General features: G+C 39.8%; 1 protein-coding gene across 13 annotated transcripts in view; it reads left to right on the forward strand.

Moving 5' to 3' along the window:
- UTRN (utrophin) overlaps window positions 1-24,085 on the forward strand; it is a 555,792-nt gene that overhangs the window by 170,887 nt on the left and 360,820 nt on the right. For all 13 annotated transcript variants that reach the window (XM_069598624.1, XM_069598629.1, XM_069598632.1 and 10 more), the window contains 8 exons: window positions 31-272; window positions 927-1,107; window positions 3,213-3,358; window positions 4,521-4,733; window positions 15,640-15,753; window positions 16,531-16,686; window positions 20,825-20,995; window positions 22,372-22,551. In XM_069598624.1, the coding sequence (XP_069454725.1) occupies window positions 31-272; window positions 927-1,107; window positions 3,213-3,358; window positions 4,521-4,733; window positions 15,640-15,753; window positions 16,531-16,686; window positions 20,825-20,995; window positions 22,372-22,551 (1,403 nt within the window). The remainder of the gene's footprint in view (window positions 1-30; window positions 273-926; window positions 1,108-3,212; window positions 3,359-4,520; window positions 4,734-15,639; window positions 15,754-16,530; window positions 16,687-20,824; window positions 20,996-22,371; window positions 22,552-24,085) is intronic.

Consider the following 24,085-nt stretch of genomic DNA (forward strand, 5'->3'; position numbering starts at 1 on the left):
AGTGTCTGCTTATTTTTTATGTCTATGTAGAAGGTCTTCCTATTGAAGAAGTAAAAAATATTTTAGAGAAGGTATTATCGGAATGGAAGAATATATCACAGCGTTTGGAAGATCAGGCAAGAAAAATACAGCTGCAGGAAGATATTAATGCTTATTTCAAACACCTTGATGAGCTTGAAAAGACCATAAAGACAAAAGAAGAGTGGGTAAAACACACTGCCTCTTCAGAATCTCCCCAGGAGTCCTTGCCAAGCTTGAAGGACTCCCATCAGGTAAAGACACAGCCATCCAGCATATGAAAGGACTCTATGTTCAGTTCTGTATTTAAAGAAGATGCTCGCTATATAAGGAATCGAGAAAAATAGTACTGAAGAATAGAAACACAGAGAATGGACTTGTAGACACAAAGAGGGTAGGAGAGGGGCGAGTCGAGAGAGTGGCACTGACATATATACACTGCGGTGTGTAAAATAGCAGGTTCCCGGTGGCTCAGTTGGTAAAGAATCTGCCTGCAATGCGGGAGACCTGGGTTCAGTCCCTGGGTGGAGAAGATCCCCTGCAAGAGGGAATGGCAACTGACTCCAGTATTCTTGCCTGGAGAATCCCTGTGACAGAGAAACCTGGTGGGCTATCATTCACAGCGTCTCAAAGAGTCGGACACAACTCATCAACTAGCACTTTCGCTTGCACACAGTAGCTCCCTGAGTATAGAACAGGAAGCTCAGCTCGGTGCTCTGTGATGACCAAGGAGGATGGGGTGGGGTGAGTTGGAGGGAGGCTCACAAGGGAGGGGATACATGTATACATTTAAAAAAATAAAGAAGATGCCCCTTGTATCCCATGCTTTCGGTGAACTCTGCTCTGATTGACTTTCTGTGAGGATGTTCATCCTCAGCGAGTTGTGTGATCACATTTTCTCTTCGTAGCGGGAGTTGACAAACCTCCGAAGCCTCCACCCCAGAATTGAAATGCTGCGTGCAAGCTGCTCAGCCTTGAAGTCTCGGCCTTTTGCCCCAGACTTTGTCCAGCAGGATTTCGAGAGCTTGGTGGGCCGCTACCAAGCCGTGCAACAGGGTTTAGAAGAGCGCCACCAACAGCTCGAGAACGGTAAACCCACTCTCTTGCATTTTTCTATTAGATGATTCCACTATCTTGCTTTCTCAGTTTGACTTAACTTAAAAATTACTCCTAATATTTAAATCTGGAGAAGGAAATGGTAACCCACTCCAATATTCTTGCCTGGGAAATCCCATAGACAGAGGAGCCTGGTGGACTGTAGTCCATGGGGTCGCAAAGAGCTGGACATGACTGAAGTGACAGCGCAGGATGCGTTTAGACCTTTAGTTCACTTGCTTGCTTTACACCAGCCTCACTGTATTTTCCTCTGTGCCTGCCACTCTTCCACTTCTTAATATTCAGACCATTTCCTGGATTCGCACTTGTTTGTAAAAATGCAGACATCTTTCACATGCTATTCAGACTGTGTTAATGGGATATAATGATTTTTACAGAGTTTTTTTTTTTTTAAGGGTGTTGTTTCTCCCTTTCACTGAAGGAGGCCAGCTGATATCATTACTAACAAGGCTAAAAAGAATGATTGCTTGCTCCTGTTTGCTCCAAATGGTTAAAGTTTTAGCAATACTGTCTCCTCTTTTCAAAGAAATAGTGTTCCTCTTTCAACGTCGGAAACATTTTGAAGAATTTTTACCTTTGGATTAGGACTGGTCTGGGAAAGTTAATTCCTGTAGATCTTTAAAACTCATTCCTCGTATATTATTTTCTCCTTGGTTTTTAAGTCAGGAATTGTGTTGTATTATGTAATACTATGGGGAAGGCATGCTGAAAAGCTATACATTTAACCATATCCTTCCTTGGGGCTATTGTAAGTTATGTAATGACGTTTAAGCCTGTATGTGTGCGTGGCGAGCAATTGTGTCTTATTTCCTTTCTTTTGGAAAGGCATTTGGACACCATAATTCTGTTGACTGAACTCAGTTAATCTAGACCCTGAAGGGTTTGAGAGGACCTCCTTTTCAATTTGCCGTTACGAAATAGGCTTTTATTTTTGACAAGAGCAGTTTAAATGTTTATTTTTACCTTTAGAACAATTGGTAAATTTATTTATTTTTGTTTTTGATTGTGGTTACGTATACATAACATAAAACTTACCATTTTAACCATTTTAAAGTGTAGAGTTCAGGAATGTAAAATATATTCACATTGTCATGCAACCCAGCCCCAGTTTTTCCACTTTGTAAAACCGAAACTATATACCCGTTCAACAGCAGCTCTTCATTTCCTCCTCCTTCCCCCAGCCCCTGGCAGCCACCATTCTACTCTCTGTTGCCGTGAGTTTGACTATTCTAGAAACCTCTCCTAAGTGGAATCAGACAGTTTTTCTTTGTTGTTGACGGGTTCATTTCACTTATCCTCAGAGTTCCTTTTTGTGGGTTGGGTATGTCAGAATTTCCTTTCTTTTGGAGGCTGAATAGTATTCTGTTTTGTGTAGACCTCATGTTTTGCTTATCTATTCTTTTGTAGATGGGCGTTTGGGTTGTTTCTACCCTTGGGCTATTGTGACTAATACTTCCTGGTTTCTTAACTTTTGCTGCTGGTTGGTCTCAGCTCTTTGTGGTTCATTTGAGGTGGCTTCCTCCCCATTCTAGTGTTGCTTGTCTGTAAATTTGACATCAGTGGCTGAAGTAGCCATCCCTCCAGCTGGCTGGGGCAGCCATTATTCCTCAGGGTACCTGTGCACTTGGCTGTGGTGTTTTGTACAGCGTCCACCCCTCTGCGGATGTCGGCCTGTCTACACACTTGAACTTAGAGGATAACTGGCTGAGGGGATCTTTGTCTCCTTTTATTCTTTGTGTAGCTACTGGGGAGAAGGAGATTATATAAGACAAAAGGATCATTGTAGTACTGTCTTCAGAGAGACATTTCATCATGATGAAATGAAGAAAAATGATGGTGGGTTACTTAATATTTCAAGCATCAACATCCGCAGGAATGAAGTCACCACTGTCTGACTCTCAGAAATGCCAGTAGAGTGATTTATTTGATCTCTAAGAGAGACCCTTTGTAATTTTAATTATGGAGTTTAACTTCTTGTGTAACAGAATTCACCTATTATATATGAAGATTAACAATAGATATAGCAATATTAATTTCCTAACAATAGTTTCTCAAAGTGAATACTTTTCCGTAAACAGAACTGAAGAGCCGACCTGGACGTGCATATTTGGAAACATTGAAAACACTGACAGAGCTGCTAAATGACTCTGAAAGTAAGGCCCAGATGTCTTTGAATGTCTTGAATGATCTTGCAAAAGTGGAGAAGGCCCTCCAAGAAAAAAAGGTAATATATGTTTTAGGTCTAAGTGGTCAAGGTTCATTTCTAACATATATATTTTGAAATGTTTTTTAAAAATGTATTCGTTTTGGTCAAAATTGATCAACCATTGCTTATATTTCTTGTAATTTGAGAGTTAATTACTATAATTTAAGATCTCAGATATAAGATAGTTATTAAATGTTTTAAATAGAATTTGCTAAGTCACTTCTGTTGTGTCCAACTCTTTGTGACCCCATGGGCCATAACCCGCCAGGCTTCTCTGTCCATGGGATTCTCCAGGCAAGAATACTGGAGCCGGTTGCCATTTCTTCCTCCAGGGATCTTCCTGACTCAGAGATCGAGCCTGTGGCTCTATGTCTCCTGCATTGGCAGGTGGGTTCTTTACCACTAGTGCCACCTGGGAAACCCTTTAATAGAATAAAAGCATATTTTCTCCTTCTATTTGACTAGCTTAAAATTCTCAGCTGGATAAAATATCTTTAATGAAATGAAGAGTATCGATTGTGTTCTTCTTTTTCTGTGTTGAATGAAAATGCTTCCCTGGTCACTTAAAGCATGTGCCTGCACTATTTCATCAGATATAACTGATTCTCCATCAAGCCTTGCACACTGGGCCCTCATTGGGCCTGTTGTTCTGCTGGTTTTTAGAGCAGAGAATGTTGGGTTGGCCAAAAAGTTTGTTCAGATGTTCCATAAGCTATTACAGGAAAACCCAAATGAACTTTTGGCCAACCCAATATATTGTCTTGAAACCACACACAACTCATATAGGGAAAGCTATGACTTTTTTGATTATACTTATTGGTTTTTCATGGGATGTCCCTGGTGTTTCAGCGCTAAAGAATCTGCCAGCAATGCAGGAGGTGCAGCAGACGTGGATTTGATCCCCCAGTCTGGAAGATCCTCTGGAGGAGGGGATGACAGTTCACCCCAGTGTTCTCCCCTGGGAAATCCCATGGCCACAAGGACTCAGTCCACGGGGTCTCAAAGAGTTGGACATGACTGAAGCGACTGGGCACATTCTTTTTTCATGAATTTTTCACAATTATTTTTTGATCAAATTCTCTTTAAAAAGTGATTTTGACTGTTTATAATCATTATTATTGAATGTATCTTCACAGATAGATTATTATGTGTATTTTTAACCTCGAACTCTGTTTTCCAGGCTCTTGATGAAATCCTGGTGAATCAAAAACCTACCTTACATAAACTTGCAGAAGAAACAAAGGCTTTGGAGAAAAATGTTTCTCCAGATACAGAAAAAACATTTAAGCAAGAATTTGATGATGTTCAAGGAAAGTGGAACAAACTGAAGGTCAAGGTTTCCAAAGATCTGCATTTGCTTGAAGAAATTACCCCCAAACTCAGAACTTTTGAGGTAAATCAAAAGGCCACTAGGAGGTTTAGTTTATTACAGAGTAAAGTAGTAATTGTCAGTAAATATCTATTATTTGAGCAGTTTGCATTCTTTCTGGTCCCATGTTTGTTAATGTACTTAAGATGGGATATAAAATTCCAACCAAAGACATACTTTTAATGGTGCTGGAAAACACATTTATCTCTTTTTGCCTGGCAAAAAAGCTTATTGGTAGCAGTAAACTGGACCTTGCAGATAAGAGAAAATTGCTTAAAATTGTCAAAATAATGTTTCAGAGATGAGCCTGCATGAAATAGCTGGTGGTTAGATTGCAGTGGAGACTCGATTAGAGTGGTAGAAGTTGCCTGGATAGTAGCAGATAGCCGAGTTCATGAAGATGATTTGTTAAGATTTCAGACATTTTTGGACCTTTGTAAAACCTGAACTCGGCTACTAACAACCAGTATCAGATTGGGAAAGCAGGTGATTTGAGGGACATGAAAACTCGGCAAAGTGAAAGCCGACTCTTTGCTACCTCGTGAACTATACAGTCCGTGGAATTCTCCAGGCCAGAATATTGGAGTCGGTAGCCTTCTCCAGGGGATCTTCCCAACCCAGGGATCAAACCCAGGCCTCCTGCATTGCAGGCGGATTCTTTGCCAGCTGAGTTGCAAGGGAAGCCCAAGAATACTGGAGTGGGTAGCCTATCCACTCACCAGGGGGTCTTCCTGACCCAAAAATCAAACAGGGGTCTCCTGCATTGCAGGCAGATTCTTTACCAACTGAGGTATTCAGAAGCAGGATCCTTTGTTCCATCTGAAAATGTTGGCAAATAGTTCCAGAGGAAAGGATAATGTGAGGATGTAAGGAGAAACTGGTCAAGGTCCATGTCAAATGGGACAGTCAGGATTTAATGTTTCACCTGCAAGGAGGATGAAGAAGGGAAGTAATGACGGTCGGGTAGAGAAAAGGATGAACTCCTCTACCTTCTCACCTGGTAGACAAGGTCGGGATGAAGGATGAACTGATTACAATCTCTTTGTAGCCCACTAGTGCCTCCTTGCTTCCTTTGTGGCTTAGCTGGTAGAGAATCTGTCTATAATGCAGGAGACCTGGGTTCGATCTCTGGGTTGGGAAGATCCCCTGGAGAAGGGAAAGGCTACCCACTCCAGTATTCTGGCTTGGAGAATTCCATGGACTGTATAGTCCATGGGGTCATGACGAGTCGGACAGGACTGAGGGATTTTCACTTTCACTTTCAGTGCCTGTTTACCTTGGTCTTTTGTGGTTTATTTTCTCTACTGATGTATCCAAAGTATACTTCTCATATCGTGCCTGGCATAGGGAAGGCACACAGTGATATTTTTCAGTGAATGAAATGAGATTAGTAATGTGAGATTTAGATGTGCACACACACACACACACACACACACACACATATACTTAGAGATGTTTTTTATACATACATATGAGAATTTTTATAAAAGTTGTTTCAAAGAAAGTGGAAATATTGAAATGAAGACAAAACTTATGAAAATGATGTGTTAAAAATTAAAATCAGAGCATGTGGTAGAAGCTGGTAAGCGATACAGTCTAGGAACGGATCCAGGGAGATGAGCAAGAGAGGGGATCACTGAAATATGAGGGAAGCCATTTGACACAGAAACCAATGGACAGATCCAAAGCATGACAGGAGAGTAAGGACGGCAGGGGCTCTGTGTGTGTGTGGTCGTAGTGGAAAGAGTTAGTTTTCTTGAAGTATAAGCTGCAGTTCTACACTGAGATCTCGTTCGAACAAACCATTAATTTTGAAGAGGAGTGTGTTTTTCTGTAGTTCAGTGTTTTTGGCTTATTTAAATTTGTGAGTGGATCCACTTCCCTTTGTGTGTGTGTGTGTGCACGTCCGCGCACGTTAGTAGCTCAGTAGTGTTAGACTTTTTGCGACCTCATTGCAGCCCTCCAGTCTCCTCTGTCCGTGCAATTCTCTAAGCAAGGATACTAGAGTGGGTAGCCTTTCCTTTCTCCCGGAGATCTTCCAGAAGCAGGGATTGAACCCAGGTGCCTGCTTTGCAGGGAAATTCTTTCCTGTCTGAGCCACCAGTCTTCAGTTGTCATTCTTTCCAACATTAAAATCCACAATTACTCTTATTTGTGATTTAAAATTTTTGTTATGTTCCAAATATTGGATTATCAGTGGTTCTCAACCATGGGTAAATTTCCCCCCAGAAGGACATTTTTTAATGTTTGGAGCATCTTTTGTTATCATAACTATAGGGAAAGGGTGGGTTCTGTTGGCAACTTAGTGGATAGAGGCCGCAGTTACAGCTGATGCACCGGACAGCCCACGCAACAGAAGAATTTTCTGGTCCAGATGTCATCAGGGCCAAGGTTGAGCAATGCTGGTTAAAGTATTTCCTATCTTTTCAAAAGATCATTGCTTTATTTTCATAAATTCCGAGATGTAGTTAGGAAAATTTATGAGTGAAGATTGACCTAAGGGTTAGTCTTTTCTGACTTCTTGATGTGTTATTTTAGGGTTAGCTAAATGCATGCCAATATTTTAATATGGAGTTTAAAGTGAATAAGTATTCCTCCAGAACACAAAAGCGAGTTCTGTCGTTGTTACTAATGTAGCAAATCCAGGTCAATTGGAGCATATGCCAACTTTTCTTTTTCTTAAGTTGTTGAGTCCTGTCTGACTCTCTGTGACCCCATGGACTGCAGCCTGCCAGGCTCCTCTATCCATGGAATTCTCCAGGCAAGAATACTGGAGTGAGTAGCCCTTCCTTTCTCCAGGGGATCTTCTCAACATAGGGATCGAACCCAGATTTCCTGCATTGCAAGCAGATTCTTTACTGTCTGAGCTGCCAGGGAACCCCAGTTGGCTCGTACCCCAACTTTATTTCCATTAAAAATGTCTCACTTCAAGCACATGTGTCTGGATATTTAGACTTTTTGGTTGTTTTTTATTACATTAACAGATTTTAATGTGAATTACAAATTTTTAATTTACTTTTTGTGACCTAACTATAAGACTGTTGGTGATGTCTGTATTCCCTAGTTATGCAGCTTCTTTATTGAAATATATATTTCTTCAATTCTGAAGAACATTTTGCTCCTATATTTGCTTTGAACTAATTGCTTGTTACTTAACTACCTACAGTTCACTTAGGAAAACTTTTATTTTTTCCCTAAAGATAATTACAATAAATATTCATTTGCAGGTTAAAGTTGTTTTTCCTTTTTTACTGACCTGGTGTCTTTTTCTAGGCACCCAAGTTCTATTTTGTCTTTAAGGCATGAAGTACTGTAGGTTTTTGATTCAGTGCCAATTTATGATGATGTTTCTTGGGAACAAAGTTGTTGACTTGTTTATTTTTCAAATGCATTTTAAACTGTGTAAGAAATACATACATACTGTTCATTGAAGACATTGAGTAATAGAGACTGAGAATGAGCATCTTTCTTTCCCAATGAGCTTCCCTGGTGGCTCAAATGGTAAAGAATCTGCCTGCAATGCAGGAGATCCAGGTTCAACCCCTGGGTTGGGAAGATCTCCTGCAGGAGGAATTGGCAACCCACTTCAGCACTCTTATGTGGGGAATTCTTTGGGCAGAAAAGCCTGGCAGGCTACAGTTTATGGGATTGCAAAGAGTTGGTTGTGACTGAGCAACCAGCTTTCACTTTTCTTCCCCAATACCATTTCCTTTCCTGGGAGTAGCTAACAGTAACAGCGATCCTTGCTGGAGATAAACATACTCAAAGTAAGAAAGAAAAGTTCATGAATATGACTAATTTTAATCATTTTCCCCCCTTACTAACAGAACCAAGTGATACTGGGACTCCATGAGGGACTCCACTGATACTCCCAGTATTACTTGTATCCCAGTATCATGTCTGTTTAAATAGACGGTACACAAATGCATGAATATGGATTAGAGTATCAATTTCACTACTCAAAATAATAATGCTTTTTATTGACACAGCACATTTAAACTTTGAGAGTGTTTTCAGAGCTGTGTACTTATAGTTTCCCTCCATCCCTATGATACTTGTAAGGTGATCTTGGTATCTTTTTATGTGCAGATTTTAGTTTTCTGTTATTCATTGGCAAATAGTGTTTTTCTTATATGCCTGCCTTTCCTATATCTACATGGCTGGTTTCTTTTATATAGATAGTGGTGGGGCCGACATTGTTATTCACAGTGTCATGTTCAAATATGTTTGTAAATTCTTCTTTAAATCTATTTTTTGCCAAATTAATGATCTCAATTCTTGTGCTTAAGATGTAGACTGGTGCTTAAAAAAAACTCTTACGGAAAGTCCTACCACTCTTTCCAGAAAGCAAAATATTTTAAAACATATGAAAAATTTCACTGTTGATTTTACTGACATGAGTTTCTTATGAATTATGGGGATTAAATATTATAAAATCCTAAGACACTGCTGTCACCAGCAGTAATATCTTTGAGTTCAGGGGCTGCAAGTGTATTTCCTGTGGTTTCCTTTACCCTGTTCAAGATCCCCTGTAGCACGTCATGGGCCTCCCAGGTGGCGCTTGTGGTAAAGAACCCGCCTGCCAATACAGGTGACTTAAGAGATGTGGGTTTGATCCTGGGTCAGGAAGATCCCCTGGAGGAAGGCATGGCAACCCACTGTAGTATTCTTGCCTGGGAAATCCCATGGACACAGGAGCCTTGTGGCTACAGTCCGTAGAGTCGCACGGGGTTGGACACAGCACCTCCAAGTCATGAAACTGTCCTCAAGGCCCACACAAACTCTCATATTTACCAGTATTTACCTCCCTCCTCTTTGAACCTTCTCTCTAGCCCCTTCCTTCTGTTTGCAGACTGTCATGTAACCTATTGCCCTGATAATCCCATTACCGTTTAAATCTGACTCTTGCTTTTGCAGCCTCTTCTCTCTTGGATTCACTGTCCGCACTAATACCAGAGCTGTGTGTCCGGAAAGCATCTGGTTGTATTTACCATGATAATACACAGTGCTCTCGCAAACATTTCGTATCTCCTGCCCTCTCCTTGCTCTCGAGCCCTGCCTGCATCTTCTCCTGTGAGCTGTGTCAGGTGCAGAGATAGTGTTGTTGGTCACAAAGAACACAGCGGACAATTGCCCTTTTCCGGAAAAGTCACTTACTTGCTAGGAATTTACAGCCTCCTTTTCTCGGTTCATCCTTAAAGAAGAAGCTGCTTCTACGGGTAGTCTTTGGTCTTATTCACCATCACACTCACAGCTAATTATTCCTTCCTCCACTACATGTTGTTTACACCTTCACAATTCGATCTCAGGCCACCTTTGATTAAGGCAGAGACCTGTATTGCCTGTCCTTTGCCAGGGCGTGAGCTCTTTGAGCATAGAAACCTTGTCTGGCATATAGCAGGCAAGTGGATGTGAATGCCTCTGCTTTGCAGGTGCCTGCAGGCATAATACGCGTTTGTACCTCTAGTGAGGTTGGATCTGTTATAAAGTCTAAATGCCTGGGTGTCCTTGGCAGGCCACCCATGTAGCCACACCTCTCCCTTCAATTGATGAGCAAAGACACACACTGAACACTCCGTGTGTTCTTACCCGGAGAGCAGAAGGGAACATGCTGGAGCTCTGAAACAAGCAGAACCAGGTTTAGAAATTACTTTGGAACACATATCAGGGTAAAAACCCGATGGTAAACATTTTCTAAAAGTAATGTGCCGTCTAACTGATTTAATTCTTTCTAGGTAACACATAGCTGATACAGTGATCTCACAGGTTTTTTTTTTTCTTTCTCTTCTCCTCATTGTGAATGGGTTCTACTTTAATCCAGGAAATATTGGTGCTTTTTGGATCTAAAGTTAAGAATTCTGTTGGTTTCAGATGAATAAATGCAGTGGCAGTGTCACTGCTGGCCTTTTCTACTAAGTGAGGGAACACCGAGAGTGTTTTGAGATTTAATGAATATATCAAAGGAAAGAGAAACATACTGCCTTAAGTTATTGTTTTAAATTTGGTTTCACAGCTCTTCTTGCCTATGTCTTGGGTTAGATATTGGCTATTTAACAAGCCATGGACATTCCAACAGATGGGGGAGGAACAAGATACAATGCCAAGAATTTTGCTGTAAATAAAATCTTGGGTGGTAGTTGTGTACCTTGGAATCTTACTGTCATCCATCCAGAGATACCAGGCTTCAGATTTCCTCCATCCCTGGTTCAGGGGCTGGGGTGTGGGAGATGGACATGTAGGCTTAATGGAATTGTTTTTGTGACCTCACATTCCTTTTCTGTGACCCAGCAGCAGGTGCTGCTCAGCCAAAGTGCTTACAAATCAGTGCTTTTGAGCTATGGTGGTCAGTGCAGCATTTTGACCCCTCCAAACTGAAGTATTTGGTACTTTGGTTTTTATAACTTCCATATTAGTCATTTTATATTTCATTGAGAATTTATGAGTATAAATAGGAATGAGAAATGGTTACCTTCAATTAGTATATATAGTGTGTTTCTGCCTGTGAAATAATAACATTCATTTTAGAAATTTACTCGGATTTAAACAATTTTTTTTTGTTATGCTTTAAAAGAACTGAAGTCCCTCTAGTGAAGATAGAACATTAGAAACTGCCCCATTTAAGTATCTCTCTTTATCTCTATTTATCTATTCCTATATTCATCCTGCAAGTGGATGGAGATGGTAAAAAAAAATTAAATACACATTAGTGTACATTAGAAACTCGTAAAGGCATCAGCTGAGTGATTGTTAAATGGACAGAGAGACACTCTTCATGTGAGCTTTTTCACTTTCTTTGTAACCTCTTATCTGTATAGTTCACTTAAAGATGAGCAGATTTCAGTATTTTTTAAAAGCACAGGAAACATCTGCTACAAGTGGACTAAGACAATTCTTTTTCTTCTAGGGAAAGAGGAGATATTGGAAGGTTTCTCCATCTTTCACATTTACTTGCGCACAAGTCGCTGCTGTAGTGATCTTAGTGACCTAATAACCTTTCCCACATGGTACAGCCATAGGGTAGAGAGGTCTTGTGAAGCTGCTGTTTTCAGGCCTCTTTCTTTTGGGCCTTTTCTCATGTACTTAGGTTCCTTCTGCTGAGCTGAATTCAGCCAGGTCTGGTGAGAAAGCACAGGACCCCTTTCATAAGCAGTAGCCCTTTCACACAGTCACTTTGAGCAGTTATAGGATGGAACTAGCATTGATGTTGACAGCAGTTGAGCACTTTACACTGATGCTTATGCAAATATGTCCTCACCCTTGCTGCTGGTTCTGCAAAGTGTCTGTTGGGAACAGATACCAGAACCCAAAGTGGTAAGTCTTTTGTGGGCTTAACCTTGGTAATAAGGCACTTGATTTTGTAGGTCTGAGTAATAATAGCTACCATTTACTGCAAAGCTATTCTGTACCAGAGCCAGTCTGAACCATCTCTGTTTTTCAGAATAGTCAGGCAAAGTAGTTGTTATTATTCCTGCTTTATAGGTAAGTTATGGAAGCTCCCAGAAGAGAAGCTGAGAAGTTTCTCAAAGTCTCGTGGCTGGTTAGGTGCTGAGCTAGGTATTCAGACCTTGGTCTTTCTTTTCAAAGGTCACGCTGTCTGTCTTCGAACTGAGCGTGGTCAGGATTACCTGCAGGACTTTTAGTAGTGAAACAGCTTTTCAGATTCCTCTCTGTTCCCTTTGTTACCATTGGGATGATCCATTGGTCTCCATGGGTTGTCGGTGTCTGTTGCTTCCCTCTTCCTTTTTTCTCATGTTTAACTGTCCAAGGGGGCTTCCCAGGTGGCTCAGTGGTAAAGAATCTGCATGCCAATGCAGGAGCCACCGGAGATGCTGGTTTGTCCCTGGGTCAGGAAGATCTGCTGGAGAAGGGCATGGTAACCCACCCTAGTATTCTTGCTTGGAGAATAATATCGTGGACAGAGGAGCTTGGCGGACTAAAGTCCATGGGATCTCAAAGAGTCTGACACATGACTGAGTGACTGAGCATGCATGCATGTAACTGTAAGAGGAGGAACGGGTGTGTGTGTGTGAATTGTGTATGCTCACAAGGGTCTGTGTGTGTCTGAAGGAGGGGAGGAGTTGATGGCACAGGACTTCCTTTTCTGTACCAATGGCAGGGATCACTCAGGCTGCTCACTTCAGTCAAGGCTGATTGTGGTTAAAACCTCCATATAAATTTCAAAAATTCTTGGCCCGGAAACTGTCAGTTTTCCTTATTCCAAACTCGATTTAATGAATTGCCCAGTTACACAGCTGTAATGCTGCCTTGAATTCTTAAAAAGTTCAGACTAGAGATTAACAGTGCAAGAAGTGGTAACAAGTTAAGTGAACAGTTTAAAAAGGCTCTCATGAACTCTATAGATATATTTATACTTTCTTTTTGCACTTTTTATCTTTTGCACACCCCACCCTACCCTGCCCTGACTATATCTTCCTAAGCAGTCTTCTTGGATGAGACCCGTGAATGCTGAAGCCAGCCCAAAAGAAGAGAGATGTCACCGATTGAAAATATTATCAGAGTAGCATGGATGTATGAGAAGAGTGACAGAAATGGGCTAAAGAGCAGAGGGAAAGGAAGCTTGGGGAAAGAGCTCAGTGTGACTGAAAGGGCTTTCAAAGCTGTGCTTGGAACAAGGAGAATGAGAAATGCTTGCTCTGGGTGGTATAATATGAATAGAGGAGACAGAAAGGCTCGGCCACATAAGCCCTCTTTGCTTCCCATCTTCATCAGAGAATGACCTTGCGAGCTGGAAAGTGGAGAATGGTCATTACTGAGAGTGCATTAGAGCCTGAATTATGAGTTAGATGGAAAACCCACGCGATCCTTCTGATGCCTAAATCTACATCCCCAGTAATGTGGTGTTTTACCCATGGTCTCAAGGTCGCATTATGCGACTTGTGAGGAAATTACCAGGACAATGGAAATGGGTAAATGTCTTAAATAAGGGGGTACATTCTTTTCTAGAAGCTAAGGGACCTGCACTAAGCTTGATGTCAGTTCCTGGCAAAGCTGTAGATAAATGATTGACCAGAAACCTTACCTGTGCTAAGGAAGGAGTGTGGTGGTCCGCAGGAAACAGCGTGGACACCACTCAGAAGCCTTGTCCAGACCTCATTTCTTTAAGTACTGCTTTCTTTTATTTATTTTTTGGAGGAGGATACTAGATTATTAGATATACAGATTCATAGTCTCACATTTCATGTGTGCTCATTTAGCTTAAATAGTGCTCACAGACTATCATTTTGGGTAAGGCTTGATTTCAGTAAAGTATTTGGGAACATCCCTTAAAACCTAAGTGAAATGCTACTTAGATGCTATCCTATGTTTTGAAAACTAAGTTGAGAAGTTTGTTGGGTAATGAACGAGGTGATGTCCTTATGGGGGGATGCTCAGGAAGGCACTGTAATTGGCCTTATTTTTCACCTGGGAAAGAACCCCCAAACCCAACCAAACAACAACAACAACAAAAAAACCCCAAGCCAACAGAAGAACAGTGCCTCACTGTTAGACTGCAGATAAGAGAAAGCTGGGAAGAGCAGCTGATAAGAAAGTGGAGAGACTGAAAATTCAAATCATTCTGTTGGTTTTTTATTATTTTATTACTAAGTAGTATTGTTAAATATTATTGATATTTGTAAATTTCAAGTTCTGAATTTATTACAGAGATTAATTAAACAATAGAGGGTAGGGAAAATATCCTTTTGAGGTCGTTATGGAAGTTTTGGGGTTTCAGCTAACCATAATAATTATGAATAATATATATCTATAAAAATTTTTGAAAAGGAAACAAAATGCAGCTCTACAATAAGAAAAATAAAACAAAAAAAATTTAGATGACATTTTCTGAATGTACTATCTATGTCTGAAATACCACTTAGGTTCCCTCTTTGTCATTCATTCCAGTATTTTAAAGATAAGAGTAATTGGTTCTTGGTGGCATATTTTAAATACGTTAAAAATTTGATGTAATTACCGGAGCATGTTGATCGGGATGTTGAGAACAGTATCTGAGTATCATGTTCCAGAGACATTACGGCATGAATTGTGAGTTTATAACCACTAAAAGACTAAGGGGAGACATAGTGGCTGCTTTCCGGTCTGAAGGTTATTTTTGAGTAAGATAGTTAATTTATCTCCATTCCTAGGGAGGAACAAGAAACACATAATTGAGGAAGGTACAAGGAAAGAAACCAGTCATGCTGACCAGTGATGAATGGGCACCTGGAAAGAAATGACCATCACTTTAATGTAGTTTTGGAGCTGAAGTTGGACCTAGTTATTTGCATTCCTTAAGGTCCAGTCGAATGTTACTACCTCTCTGAAGTCTCATTCTTTCTGCAAAATGTTTGCTTTCTCATTTCCCCAGCACCACACACAGGAACTGGGTAACAGTGGGTGCTTAGTAAGTGCTGGCTGAAGGAATGGAGCTGGGTAGTGGACCATATTGGGTTCTTAGATAACAAAGCATCCAATAACAGAACTAAGAACAGTCTACTGTATTCTCTCCGTTGTGCTATTTTTCAAATCCTGCTTTGAGTAGCTAACTTAAGGAGAAAATAGTTCTAAATTATATAAGAATGAAAGATTTTTTAAGCTGATTATACCTAGAAAAGCATTTCTCCCTTTAATTTGAATTTTTAATCATAGATATAGCTCATATTAAGCAAGATAGCTTTGTTCACTGGAGAACATTTTGAAATTTTTAGAATGATCACTAAGATAACATCTCATGAGGATTTTAGGCGACAATGAAGGAAATAATTATTTTCAATGTTGGAAGTTTTTTTTTTTTTTAAAGAAATAAAATAAATGAAAATGATGCTATCAAAGTTTTGAAAAGTTGCCTTTTCTCCTGTAGCAATAGATCTTGAGATGTAGTAGGTTGAATGTCACTGAGTAATATCCCCCTTTGTTATTGTGTTCGATCTAGGCTGATTCGAAAGTCATTGAGAAGTGGATGGATGGTGTGAAAGACTTCTTAATGAGAGAGCAGGCTGTCCAAGGAGATGCCGAAGGGCTACGAAGACAGCTTGACCAGTGCTCTGTGAGTTCTGCTGATCTGGGGAATCTGCTGTAATAAATAAAATTTTCTTCTTCCTCTTTATTATTTGCTGCTTTTATTAAAATTGTAAGAATATGGCATGACAATAAACCTAGATAAAATATGTTTCAATATAAACCTGTTTTTTTACTTTATAGCTAGTCAAAGAATGACATAATTATCATTTCTATTTTTGGCTGTGATTATAAAGTTTAAAAAACTTTATTTATTTTATATTGGAACATAGTTGCAGATGTACAGCAAAGTGATTCAGTTATATATGTATCTATTTCTTTTTCAGATTCTTTTCACACATAGGTTATTAAAGAATAAATTTTGGATGGAGAACACAAGAACAATTTTAGTTCATTAGTAGCTGCTGTTTTATGTTGCAGTGACAGTCTTAGTGTCATCCAACTGTATATCACTCTTACTGTACTTATGGTGAGACTTTAAGAAAAACGCTGTTTACAAATGAAGTTTGCCAGTAGCACTTCATGCATTTTATATTTGGTGGAATCATTAGGCTTCCGTAAATTAATTAAAAGTACTCTTCCCTGCTGAAAGTGAAGTATTTGCAGTCTAATTTGGCAGATGGCTATTTGAATCACCCAGGTGAAATGAATTTCTTAAGACACAGTATTTCGTAAGTCGTTAAACGTTTTCACTCCCAAGCAGTCTGTTCTTAAAATATTTGCAGGGATAGAGGCAGACAGACTATAATAATGGCATCCACTTATGTCGGAATGGACTCAACAAGGGCTTGTTTTACGTGTTCAGGCATTTGTTAATGAAATAGAAACAATCGAATCATCTCTGAAAGACATGAAAGAAATAGAGGCTAACTTCCGAAGCTGTCCAGCTGCTGGAATCAAAACCTGGATGCAAACAAAGCTAGTTGACTGCCAATCACAACTGGAGAAATTTAGCAAGGAGGTAAGTTTTTCAGCTTAACCTGCATGTGAATTTCAAGGGGTAGATAATGGCTTCTCTTAACTGAATAATTTTATATCCCATCCAGACTGAAAACCAGTGATCTAGAATAACTATAGCATGGGTGGCAGGTTGGGGCAAGAATTGGATAACTTTTTAAATGAAGAGTGGGTACTGTTGTCCACTCTGCCCCTGGATGGGAATGAGCTTGATGTGTGCAATAAAGAACAAGAACATCATTGTAGCTGGAATAGAATGAAGGGAAGAGTTAGCAGGTTGGAGGGAAGGATTTGGGGTCAGGAGGTAAGTAGAGATGGGTTGTGTATTGCTTTTGAGGCATAGGTTTTGAATTTTATTCCAAATATGATTTCACTTAGAAAGCAGAGGGTTTTGAGCAATGAATTGACATATGATAGATCCGTTAAGATCACTGTGGCTTCCTTGTGGATAATTTGCTCTATGAAAGCAAGAATAAAAGTGGGGAGAATACTTAAAAGGTTATTGCAGTCTTAGAGAAAGAAGATGGCCCCATGGACTAGGGAGATAGTGGTGGAGGTCATGGGAAATGTTAGGTTTGGACTAAATTTTGAAAGTGGAGATGGGAGTCTAGTAATAGATTAATGTGATATGAGAAAAAGTGAATAGTTAGCAACTGTTCTGGATTTTTGCGAAGCTTCCAGTTTGTGTAAATTGTGGTGCCATTTACTGAAACGGTAAAAAACTCAAGGAGAAGCTTTAGTGGGAATAGGTCAAGTGATGCTGCCCATACTGGGACTAAATTCAAAATTACAGTACGTGCAAATGGGGTTTCTAGCACTAATCAGCAGCCAAGGATGCTAAGGAGGAAAGGTTTGCCCCAGGGGAAATGCCAGAGGAGTAAGACCCCACAAGCTGGGTGGAGAAAACTTTTCACAGATCAATGCTGAGCTGAGCCCAGTCAAAACTGGAAAGCACATTAGATGGAAGCTTTTGATGACGTTGAGAAAAGTGGTTCCAATGGAGTGGTGGGAAAGAAAGTCACACTGCAGAATGTTGAGGAGAGGAAAGGAGATGAGGTCCTGGGGCAAGGGTAACCAGCTTTGAGAATTTCTCTATTCAGGGGAACAGAGAAATGAGATTTGTACTAGAATGGAACTGTTTTTGTAATTATTTTTTTCAAAGATATTATTGAAAGTTTGCATGCCAAAAAAGATTTCACTTAGAAAGAGGAGATGATACAGAAGACTGAGAGAAGATAAAGACTGAAACAAAGTCTGTGGTTAGGCAAGAGTGGATGAGGTCCACCCTTCAAGTGAAAGAGCTCCTGTTAGGAGGTCCCTCTGTGGTAATGGATGGGGCAGCACCTGTAGGTACTGTAGAAATATGGTGTAGTGGTTTTCTTTTGATTGTTCTATTTTGTTAGTGAAACAATAGTGAGGTTGCATAGAGCTGGAGTGAGTGAGAAGGGATAAAAGAATGAGAAGAGAAAATGTGAAATGCGGGACTACTCTACAGACAGTCACATAGACAGTGTATATCCCTCAATACAGTGTTTTCTTATTTAATGTTTATATAAGAAAACTTTATATTTACATCCCTGAGTATTTTGTTTCCCCACAATTTCCTTATTTTGAGCAAGTTGAATTTTAAAGAAAAGTTAAAATTATGGTTCCGGGAAGAACCATAAACCACTCCTAAATTTGCCAATTCTGAGTGTCTTACCACATTTGCCTTTTCTCTTTCTCCCTCACCTCTTTACATATATATATATATATATATATATATACATACCACCCACACGTATGCCTTTTTTTTTTTGCTACATGTAGTTTTGACAGCAAGTTGAAAGTATTTTGACACTTCAGTCTTAAATACTTCAGCATGCTTCTTCCATGCATGAGGACAGTCTTCTACAAAAGTGCAATATCATTGTCACACTTAAGAAAATGCTTTCATAATATCATCTTATATTCTAGTCAAATTCAGACTCCTCTAAATGTGTTATAATTTGGTGATATATGCTTAAAAGTATTTTGAGGAAGTAAATAAGGAAAATGGTTTGGAAGTGATGATGAGGAGCAAGGAAGATGAGATAGATGGATAGAGTGATAGAGCCTTGATTGATAGATACATGTAGGTATTTAGATCTATTAATCCACTGATAGACATCTATGTATCTATCTATGTATATATGAGGGCAGAGGGAGAAGAGGGCATCAGAGGATGAGATGGCTGGATGGCATCACTGATGCAATGGACATGGACTTGGGCAAACTTCAGGAGATGGTGAGGGACAGAGGCCTGGCATGCTGCAGTCCATGGGGTCTCAAAAGAGTCAGACATGACTGTGCAACTTAGTAGCAACAACAACATCTGTTTACATATATACATACATACACAAATGACAACATGGAATTAATTGTGAATTGCTATTGACTCAAAGTATGGGGATAAATATACAGGAAAAATTTTTAAGTGTCTCCAGCAAGGAGGCAACGATGTGCTGTATGAGTAATTATGTAAAGTTCTAAACTATTGTATTTCATTGAGTAGTAAAAAGGTTGAAGAAATTTTGGACAAACATCATGTTGCGAAATTTTTATTTTTCTAAGGAAGGACAGACATATAAAATCAACGAATAAAAACAGTCTGTTATATTCCCAATCTCATGAAAGGAAAAAGCATCTTAATGCCAAAATATAGAAAGTATATAATCTCAAAATAATTAATGATAACTTTGAGCTTTTCTTTTTTTGAGAAGTTTGCTACAGTGTCTTTATCTTTCTTACTTCTCTGAGGCTCCATGAAAATTGTATATAATTGACTAGTGTTTAGAAACTACTTGTGAAAAGAATCTGGGGAATGCGGGCCCCCGAAATCTGTGTTTCCTTTTTTTAAAGCTCACCAAGTTGAAGTGTTGCTCAGCAGGGCTGTGTGGGTTGCTGCCAGTAGGCTTTCTGAGTTCCATGTTGGGCAGTAAAATCCAAGCCCCTGTTTAGTGCCTGTCTATTTTTATGACCATGACCCTGTTTGGACAGTGGAACAGGAAAGCCAGTAAGTATTTCCCCCTTATTCTCATGAGAGCCATCCTATTCCTGTACTGCCCTTTCGTCACCATCAGTTTCACAGCCAACCAAGCCCTGGCAAAGTGACCAGTACCATGAGATTTCATTTGAGCGGGAGGTTGAATAGTGAAGTGAGTCCTGGAAGGTCTACATGGTCTGATATCTTCTTTCACAGCAGAAGTCAGTGTGTGGTTAGAGGGAGGATCTCTCTGAAGGGTGTTTTCAGGCTCCCTGAAATAGTTGACAAAGTTATTGAACCAGATTCAGACAAATACCTATTTTCTAATGTAACTTTTTTGTAGCTGGGTGGAGTATACCAGTAGAGCAGGTTATCAAAACCAAAGTTTTGTAAAGCACTGTTTTATGAATATCTTTAGTAGTAGTCTCCTCTTCCCTATCTTTTGAATTATGTTTTTATTTCCTTAGTTGTGGCTGTGTCAAATCTTCATGGCTGCGGGTTTTCTCCAGTTGTGGAGAGCAGGGGCGTCTCTGTAGTTGCAGTGCGTGGGCTTGCCATTGCAGTGGCCTCTCTTGTGGCAGAGCATGGGCTCTAGGGATGTGGACTTTGTATTTATAGCACATGCATGTTGGCTGTCAGTGGTTGTGGCACACCGGCTTAGTTGCCCTGCGGCATGTGGAATTTTCCCAGACTTGTGACCCCTGCATTAGCAGGCACATTCTTAACCACTGGACCACCAGCGAAGTCCCTCTTCTCTGTTTTCTAAAAATGCTGTTTTAATGGGGAATCCTGTTAAGAAGGAGAAAATGGACATTTTGGCTGCTTCAGTTAATAGATTTCCTTGAGAGATATGCTTTTATTGATTTAAGTTAGAGTCCTTTGGTTGCATTTTCAAAATTATACTAGATATTTCCATATTACTATCCAAAATGTGATAGTGAATCCCAGCGATAATTGTTGTTTTCGTTATTTCTTCTATTCCACAGCATCAGGACCAAATGTATTAAGGGCTTCATCTGACTTTGAAATCTTGAGATTCTTGGTGGAAAGTTATTGCTCTTTTAGATATTAAAAACTAGAAGTTGACATTTAATGTATTAATATTTGTTTATTTGAGTGAATGACTTTTCCTTTGTAGATTGCTATTAAAAAGAATAGGTTGTCTGAAAGTCAGGAAAAAGTGGTGAACCTGAAAAAAGACCTGGCAGAGATGCAGGAATGGATGACGCAGGCAGAAGAGGACTACCTGGAGAGGGACTTTGAATACAAGTCACCAGAAGAACTCGAGAGCGCTGTGGAAGAAATGAAGGTGAGCCTGGGACAGTGAGGGTCACGGGGCTTTATATCTCATCTTCTCTGCTTAAAACCAGTCAGTCACTCATCTACCTAGCCTTAGAGGGTAGTATGTACATAAAATCTCTCACAGGAAAATTTCCATTTAAAACAAGTAGAAGGGCAGCTACCATTAATGATTTGGGTAGGGATAGGAAGCTGAGCGGAGAAGGCGATGGCACCCCACTCCAGTCCTCTTGCCTGGAGAATCCCATGGATGGAGGAGCCTGGTTGGCTGCAGTCCATGGGGTTGCGAAAAGTCAGAGACGACTGAGTGACTTCACTTTCTCTGTTCACTTTCATGCATTGGAGAAGGAAATGGCAACCCACTCCAGTGTTCTTGCCTGGAGAATCCCAGGGACGGGGGAGTCTGGTGGGCTGCCGTCTATGGGGTCGGACAGAGTCGGACGCGACTGAAGCGACTTAGCAGCAGCAGGAAGCTGAGACTCCATGTGTTGAATTTCGGCCATGAGTTGTGCCCATGAGGGCTCCTGACAGAGTCTTCTGTGTTAGAATCTTGAGGAGCTGCAGAGAATGACCCATTGACTGGCCTCAGTTTTATATTCACAATGTTGTGCAACCATCACCACTGTTTATTTCCAGATATTTTCAGGAAGAATTATTTTTCATAAGGAACAGGGGAGACTTACCCATTTCATTTGGGAGCTATCTCTATTTCACCAGCCATATTCTTCCAGCTAATACATAGGGCGCACATGAATACCAAACATTTTACTAGGGCAGGTAAGAGTAGTCATAGGAATATTGTCAAGGGATTCAGTGTCAGTTGGGTCCACAGGATGTATTTCTTGTAAACTTACATTCCTGTGTCAATAGCCTTGCCCAGTCTCTTTTTTATATATACAAAAGAGCTGGATATCATTCCCACATTTCTAACACTGTTTTTACTGTCCTTCAGTGTTGAAGCCAAAGGACAGAGTGTCTTGAAAGCTACTTTAAAAAAAAAAATGAGTTGCAGCTTGCCTATAAGTATAACAAAAGCAAAATGTCTCTGTGCAAATAGTTTTTTAAAGGATTATATTTTACCAATGCAAGGGAAAGGCTACCCACTCCAGTATTCTGGCCTGGAGAATTCCATGGACTGTATAATCCATGGGGTAGCAAAGAGTCGGACATGACTGAGCAGCTTTCGCTTCACTTCACATAATTGCTTTACAATGTTGTGTTAATTTCTACTGTTGTAGTTAGCACTCTTATTTCACAAAGTATTCTCTGTTCCAACAGGCAGTTAGAGTCATCTGGACATTTTAGTTTTGGTTTGGTTATTTTTTGAAGAAGAAATTGATTCTGAGACAGGGAGCTGATTTTTAAGTTCATTCTGTGTTGGAACAGAGGGCGAAAGAGGACGTGCTGCAGAAGGAGGTGCGAGTGAAGATTCTCAAGGACAGCATCAAGTTATTAGCTGCAAAAGTGCCCTCTGGTGGCCAGGAGCTGACGTCTGAGCTGAACGTTGTGCTGGAGAATTACCAACTTCTTTGTAATAGAATTCGAGGAAAGTGCCACACCCTGGAGGTACCGGATCTTTTCTCAGATGCCTTTCTGAGATTCAAACTCTGTACTGTATTGGCTATTTCCATATCATGGGGGAAAAAAAACCCCTCCATTTTTCTTTTCAAATACTGTATCATAAAAGTAGTTCTTTAATGATTGAAATAATGATTGGTGATAATAGTTACAATATATTATTAGATGATAATTTAGGTATTAGGTTGATAAAAATGAAACAGAGAGAAAAGAAAGTTGGATATAAGGATCTGACTGCAGTTGGTGGAAGGTTCTTGGAAAAGTTTCTTCTTAGCTTTAGACATTGACTAAATGTGAGAACAAGGTTTTCATAATATCGATGATCTGTAGGGTCTGTTCCTGTTCTGAAATTCTAAAACAATGTACAATGAGTACTTCCTCTTTTTTTGCATGGTAGTACACAGAGATGAACTGAAGTTTCTGTTTTACAGTGGTGTCTAAATTTATAAATGAAGAATCAACCATTAGCCTAGTTCTTAGGAGAAGTACTTTAAACTTGAAAGAAATGTGGCTTATATGTGGCTGACCATCATAATAGTTATTTAAACTTCTTGACATCCTGCATTTAAGGTTATTTTTATAAGCCCAAAATTTCAGAGTTTAATTTTTAAAATATTTTTTGGAAATTACAGTTTGTATCTGGTTAATATGTATAATTGTTAAAAATGTGTACATGTGTCATTTTAAAATTCCAGAATGATAGTGTAATACTTAATGTTATACCTTCCCACTTATATTTTATTAAAAGAAATTATAGATAGGTGGTGATGACCTTGGCTTTCCAGACAGTACAGTGGTAAAGAATCTGCCTGCCAGTTTAGGAGATGCTGGTTCAATCCCTGGATCGGGAAGATCCCCTGGAGTAGGAAAAAACAACCCACTCCAGTTTACTTGCCTGGAAAATTCCATGGACAGAGGAGCCTAGCAGGCTACAGTCCATGGAGTCTCAAAGAGTCGGATGTGACTGAGTAACTGAACACTAAAATTATAGGTTTTACTTAGAATGAAGGAAACACTAACTTGAATGTGCTGGTATTTTGCTGGACCATTTCCTGTACCCTGGCCGTTGGGTTTAAGATTTAGATGAGTCTGTGAAGTTTTTTCATTTTAATATTAAGTGTTTGCTTATTTGTTTTTGTATGTGTGACTTTTGTTACATCTCATAAAAGACTTAAGAAGCTCTTCAATTTATAGCAATTTTACTTTAAATTCAGTTCAACCTAAAACAAACGATTATATTGTGATATATCCTAAAATGTCACTGACAATTGTAATCTATAAAGTAAATTCACTCGCTAGTCACTTTTCTGAATCTCTTTTGTGCTAAGATCTGTGTTGTGTTCTTTGTTGCTCAGTCATGTCTGGCTCTTTGCGACCCCATGGACTGTAGCCTGCCAGTTTCCTCTGTCTGTGCAATTCTCCAGGCAAGAATACTGGAATGGGTTGCCATGCCCTCCTCCAGAGGATCTTCTGAACACAGGGACTGAACCCAGGTCTCCCACATTGCAGGCAGATTCTTTAC

The sequence above is a fragment of the Ovis canadensis genome, chromosome 8 (genome assembly GCF_042477335.2).
Source record: "Ovis canadensis isolate MfBH-ARS-UI-01 breed Bighorn chromosome 8, ARS-UI_OviCan_v2, whole genome shotgun sequence".
NCBI lineage: Eukaryota > Metazoa > Chordata > Mammalia > Artiodactyla > Bovidae > Ovis > Ovis canadensis.